The following is a 7,008-nucleotide window of genomic DNA, read 5'->3' as shown; positions in this document are numbered from 1 at the left end:
AAATTCAATATGAAGTTAAGAAAGATTTTTTCTAATATTTTGTTCGAATTGGCAATCAATTATGTGCATAGAAACAAGGGAAAAGAGATCTAATATTCACACCGTTTCAATATGTTATATAAAGAAAAAGAAAAAGAAATTTCAGTAGTATATGTCTATGTATTATTAACAAAATGAATTATGATTCATTTTCATTGAATTTATACAAAAATCTATTTATGTTGTATATCGTTCGAAAGACTCAAGATATTCTAATGCTGTAGCATAACAGAATGCATATTCACTAACGGTTTGTACTAAACCTGGTCGTTGCCATCTTAATAATTTAACAGTTTGAAACATATCAATTACACCTTCATAACGCATTCGTTCAAGTACTAAAGAACTGGCTAAGAAGACACCGGTTATTCCAGAACCCAAACTGAATAAAAAAGAAAAAGAAATGTAGTGAAAATAAACAGTAATGATTATTAGTATGGGTATTCGTAAAGATTATTTAATGCAAATAAGATTATGAATCAACTGAAGTTAGACAACTAATGAAAACCTAAAAGCTCTGGACAGTTACATTGTCCTAGTATTGGACCCCTCAACGGTAGGTATTTTCGATTCCACTGACAGGGAATGAATATACTACCTTAAACCTTCGAATAACAGATCCAGAACCCATTGGTATAGAAGTCTAACATCAAAACCACTGATGATAGAAATGTGTTTATCGCAAGATGAAATAGATTATTTCACGATTTTAGACGGTATCTAACAGTTAAGTGTGGAATGTGTGTTTTTGTCCTATTGTTGATGTTCTCAACAACACTTGAACCTAGAAAATTTGGCTTCAGGCAACAATGCGTAATCCGCTGAGCAAATTTGTTCAGTTGGCCATCAACTTTCGGAACAGTAAAACGCAATCTTTTACAATAAAAGTATTTCATACTTCTCAAGGTTGTTGTTGCCTATTAGAATATTACATTTAATTGTATTTAGAATTATTCCTTATTATTTCTCTTAATTGGTGTACTTTTTCTCAATCTGTAAAGTTTTTAAAGCTTTTTGACTGTTGTTATTTACATCAGAGACTGACTATAGTTAGGCGATCGTCGGAAACCAAGAAACACTGGACAACCGTTTCGACTTAGTACGGGATTACGTAATAATGTGACTGCTGACTCAGTAGTCCCAAGGTTTGTAGCACACCGCCAGACATGAATGTTCTGTATTTGAATCCTGAATAGGTTGTCAATAATTGCTGCAGATAAGTTCCATACAACCATGAATGTCAACCATAAAAAAACCTAAACGGTAGACTTCCTCTCAAAATTTTTAACTAGCAAACAGCTTCTGTATAAGCTAGTTAATTTTAAAAAAATTTCAATGTTCTTTATTTACTAAAGTTAGAGATCAATCGTTGGCAATGATATGAACTTGTGTTCATCATTTATCTTTTGTTTGTGTGAACTCCTACAAAACACTTCTTGGTGTAGCGATCATCATGGTATTACTTTGCAGCATTAGTTAATGTTGGATAAAACAATATTTCTACTTGATATAACTGATAAGTCACAGTCTTGGTGTCGACATGACTGACTATACGGGTTATCAGTTCATACATCATTCGTAACCACAAACACAAAATCAATCCCAATTACACTTAGTCGTTCGTTAGCGTTAACAATACACTGGCTAAGACTGAATAAAATAATGAAAGGCAGTTTTACATCCCAAGTAGTGTAACGTTGTGTATCTCTCTTTTTCAAAATCGGTGGCGTCGAAAATGTAATGTGATAATAATACTGTTACGTCTGCTAGTCATAAGTCGTGACACAATTGGAGTGAAACTGTGTTACGTGTAAGGCGAATATCGCCAAAGATAAGGTATAGTTGTTACGGATTATCGGGAATCAAGCGAAATTAGAAATGTAAACCGTGAGCTAGCAACTTAGGAGTTTAAAGTGTAAGCGTTCATTGTGGGATTCAAAAGTACTGAACCTGATTCTTATTGGTGTGGTCAATGCACATACTTTGTCGAGATGGCAAACACTTTACCAGATAACATCATAAGCATTATTTTGATTCACCTGATACATAATCAAAGGATTTTGTATTGTCTTCTTGATAATCTGTGACGGATGTTAAACTGAATATTATACAAAAAAGAAGAGATAGAGTGAATAAAACATACTTGCAATGTACAGTGATTGGTCCATCTATACCAAAATGTTCTTTGGTTTTATGTACTTGACTAATTAACTCAAGCATCGATTCACATATTGGTTGATAACATTGTCTAAACGTTGAGATCACATGAGTTGGTATTTGATTAAATCTAAGAAAATCATCTTCAGTAAATGACGTTTCTAACATTGATGAAGGATTAGGTGGAAATGATGTCATTGTTGATGATGCTGTTGTTATTGTCGATCCTGCTATCGGTCTAGATGATTCAATTAATTCATTAAAATCTAATTTATTAGATATAGAATAATAAATTTGTCTTTCTAAATGAATTAATGCATCGGCTGTTGAACTTGCATCAAATTGACGTACAGTTCGTGTGGAACCATCACGAGTATCAGTTAAACGTAATTCACGCATAATATAAGCTGGCATTGTATAAATAGCAATTGGATCAACTACTAGGAAACCATGACGTGCTGATTGTAAATTTGGCCAATATGTTGGCTGTCAATTGTAAAATATTTGAAAAATTAAATAAATTGTCAATAGAAATAAAAAGTTTTTTCAATGGTTAAGATCATGAGTAAGTTGAAGCTAGACCACTATGGAAAACCTGGAAGCACTGGGCGGCCGTTTCGTCCTATTGAAGGACTCCTCCACAAACCTCATCTGATAAAAAGTTTTGTTTTAATTATACTTGTCCGGTTCTCAATGTACAATAGAACTAATGACTGGTTTATTCCAGATTTATTTGGTCGATTGTTGTATGATTAATAAAAATTTAGATATTTGTGTAGTTTAGCATGGCTATGATTTTACAATAAATTAAACAGAGAGCGTTTGAACTCTGTATTGAGTATGATATATTTAAACAGCTAAATTTCAATCTCAGTTGTTCACTTTAGTAATTCTTAAATTGATTTCAAGGTTTACCCTCATATTTATGATCTGAGAACAAAGTCATTGTCTGATTATTTAAGTGCTTGACTTCAATTACCAGGTCATTTTTTTAGTGCCAAGCAGTACAATTAGCCCCTTAAACATAAGCGTACATAAACACATCAATCTAGTATAACACAGAGATGGTGAAGATTTGTAGCTCAGGTGGATGATTTTCATGGAGTTTTGTTCTCTGAGATGGATGGTTTGGTAGTGGAGCTTTCATTGTTCTTCTGAACGAAATCATCAACACAAATTTTAGGTAGAAGTGAAGTGTTCGAATTTCTCCACATGTGGTTCACAGCTTGTCCTGTACACCTCGATTTTGATTGGACAACAAGGTCAACAACAACCAATCAACATCGAGGTGTACAGGACAAGCTGTGAACCACATGTAGAGAAATTCAAACACTTCAATTATACCTGAAATTTGTGTTGATGATGTCGTTCAGAAGAATGATGAAAGCTCCACGACCAAACCATCCAGCTGAAAGAACAAAACCCCATCACAAACATAACACAAAGTTTTAAGTTCATAAATCCACTAAAGATAGGCTGTACTCCATAGATTTCATTCATTGCAAACAAGTACACTGTAGCAGATGAATTTGTAATCATATCACTTTATATCAATATACAATTGTACAGTTTTATTTCAAACTTGAAATTGTCGTTAATTTCATCGTGAAATATTACTTGTCTAGTTTATATGTTTTGCAAATCAAACACCAAATGAATTAAAATATTGAAATCATATATTGTAGTTCTACTTATAAGTAGTTATGTTTCAGTTCGCATAATATTTCATTGTATCCACTTGAGTTAGTTAGTAGTTGACAAGTCAAAATTCAACAATATTTGTTTATCCATATTCAACTGTTGTGGATGCGGAGGAATAGACCAATAATTATGATGTTAAGTCCAATGGTGTCCTTGTACTTTAAATGGACATTTCCTGTTGGTCGATATCTGTTCACTTGTTGAATATTGTATAAAATGTTGTTTTCTATTTCATGGTACGATGTGGTATGCTTGATTGGTATATAAACAAAGTATGTTTGAAATATAATAATTCATATCTCATAGGTTGTGACTTGTGTTCTGGACTCAACTGACTGGGCTAGACAGGGAAGTGGGACCAATCGAGACTCTAGGCCGTCCGTACGTGTTTACGTGTCATTGAATCGATCGATAAGTACGCTGCTCTCTAATCTCTTCAGTCAAGGTCACAACAATTAGCACAGGGTAAAAATCGACTCAACTAAAAGTCATAACAAACTAGATCACTTAGTTCATTCGTATATATGTTTGGTATTAAGCGTTTAGTCCATAACACCTTGAATGTAGGCTTGTTAGACTAATTCATTTGTTCATTGTATTCTGAAATCCAGTAGGTACTTACAGTTTATTTGACATTATTTCCTTTTGAATAGTTTTACACAGAAATGACCAAAAATACCATTCATTTGAAAATGACATTATAGGCAACTAAAAAAAGCACATGTAACGTTGTCAATATCAAAACTTACAGAGTCCATGAATTTCAAATCATTCAATGTTATTGTACCATCTAATTTAACAATGAGACATGATCCAGATTCCCATATCATACGCCAAAAATCTTCTAATGTATTCATCATTGGTGTTTGTGTTGCTATATACGCAGCACGTGATCTATACCCATCAATATAACTAGCATTGATATAATCAGAACCTTCGACACCACGAACAGCACGAAGTGCAACACGATTTGCATCATGTGGTATAATACTGAGACTACGATTTTTTGGTAAATTAACCTAAAATATGAAGAACAATAATAACGAGTGATCATTTACCGATACTTGACGTAATAAAATGATTATCCCTAATAATCAATTAACTTGGGTCATGTTCTTAAGTATTTTAATGTTGATAGAATTTTAACAATGAAAATGTAGTATATTCATCAACCTAAGTGATTTGACTCAAAACAACTGGCAGCCAACATCAAAGTCTAAATTTTCAATACAAACGTTATGGAAGTTCGATTTTACGGAGCTAACAATAGGAGAACTACTACAACTGTCATCAAAAACGTAACAGGTATTGATAAACTATTGTCTTCGCAAGCTACTCCATATCCATTGTCTAGAAACCATCAACAAAAAATTACCGTTACAGAGAAATTAAGAAAAGACGCTGGAGTAGGACTGGACATTCATTACGTAATTCTCCAAATCGCATCAAGAGATAAGACCCAACTTGGAATCCTCAAGATAAAATAGGTAGGGGTGAACCGTAGAGCACATTGCAACAGGAATTGGAGACAGATATCAAAAGAAAGAAACACACTTGGGAACAACTGAAAAAGAGAACCGTTGACAAAGTTGGTTGTTGATTCCTGGGTGGAACCTATGTTCCATAAGAGGGAACAAGCATAAGTAAGTAAGTAAGTAAGTAAGTAAGTCAGTGGACATCTATTTTGATTATGGTTGACTGAAAGTATTTGACAAGAATTCTCAATTCCACCTAGATTTCATCCCGTTTAATACAATTCTTTATGTTGACAAAAGATTAGAGATCATCAGTTTCCTTCACCATTCCAAAGATAAATTTCTACCACGTTTAAACTATAAAGGGATTTAATCGAAATCATATAATTTATTCAACAAAATACTATGAACACTTATTTCTAAGTAAATAGAATACAAAAACATCGAGTCTAAAGTTTATATCTATAAAGCTGAACAGTAAAAGTAGGAATCAATACTTCGAAATCCGATCGACTTTATCATACCTTCTTAAAGCAATATGAACAATGAATTCCAGCATAGATCTCATGATTGAAATTTATACATGTAAATGATTACAAACACCTAATAGTTAGGATGAAACTCTTGAAAGACGTAGTCACCATTTCTTTCTACATTATAACACTTTAAAGAGTATAACTTCAGGATAATAATAACACTGAAATGTCGTAAACAAAAAATTAGAACACTAACGTGCAAACAAAGACTAAGCAGTAGGATTCTAGTGTGTCCATAATAAATTACATTGAAAGCATGAACCAATCGGTGTTAAATCACCGTTGAAAACATGGAAGCACTGAACGGTCGTTTTGTCTTAATATAGAACTCCTCACTAGTGGAAATCCACGATTCCACAATTGAGACTAAAACCCAGGACTCTCGGTCATACACAAACGCTAAACGCCGTTGGATGATCGATCATTAGTCTATAGGTTAAGCATTCGAGCAAGAGTATTTGAATCTTAAGTATGGGGTCGTGGATGTCTACTGCTGAAGATTCCCATACTAGAACTTAACAGTTTCCACAACCCCACACTGAAAAGCTTCAAGATTGATTGGTGTAACAAATGTGGGCAAATAACGAAATCTTTTATGAAATCGTACACCGGAAATTGTATAATATGTGTTTTGTAGGTTAATTAACATTGATTGACGTTAAGACTTGATCCGTGAGTTTAATCCTTGTTCACCATATCCTTAATTGCACCTCAACTATAGTTCTTCGTCTTGCACAAAAAATCTATATTTAACTGACGAGATGCTTTTTTTCCGATGTGCTGTTTAATTCTGTTAATTGTGAGTTTACTGAGCTACGTAGTTTATTTGCGGAACTTTTATTGTCGAACTAGACAACATCATCACCGTCTACTTCATATGAAAGTAATCTAATCTATTTCACGAGTCCTAAATAAATATTTTTCGGTGGTCCAGAGGTACACGAAAATTGTTACATACATACTCAATTCAGAGCAGACAAAACACACTACTGCAATTTCACCATACGAAAAATGGAAGAAACTAATCTTGTGTCTGTCCTATGTGAAAAACTGGCTACCGTACAAACTGCATTAAAAATTGTAGTGACTCAATTCACCAT

The 7,008-nt window shown here is 33.4% G+C and overlaps 1 protein-coding gene across 1 annotated transcript in view; it reads right to left on the bottom strand.

Moving 5' to 3' along the window:
• Positions 1-216: 216 nt before the first annotated feature.
• MS3_00011127 (uncharacterized protein) overlaps positions 217-7,008 on the bottom strand; it is a gene marked incomplete at both ends in the record, with an annotated part of 170,451 nt that continues 163,659 nt past the window's right edge. The window contains 3 exons of the mRNA XM_051219539.1: positions 217-421; positions 2,183-2,682; positions 4,647-4,916. Coding sequence (XP_051064864.1) covers positions 217-421; positions 2,183-2,682; positions 4,647-4,916 — 975 coding nt within the window. The remainder of the gene's footprint in view (positions 422-2,182; positions 2,683-4,646; positions 4,917-7,008) is intronic.

Source organism: Schistosoma haematobium, chromosome 5 (genome assembly GCF_000699445.3).
Source record: "Schistosoma haematobium chromosome 5, whole genome shotgun sequence".
NCBI classification, from domain to species: domain Eukaryota; kingdom Metazoa; phylum Platyhelminthes; class Trematoda; order Strigeidida; family Schistosomatidae; genus Schistosoma; species Schistosoma haematobium.
Note: the sequence above shows the minus strand (reverse complement) of the source record. Positions and strands in the feature narration are given on the sequence as shown.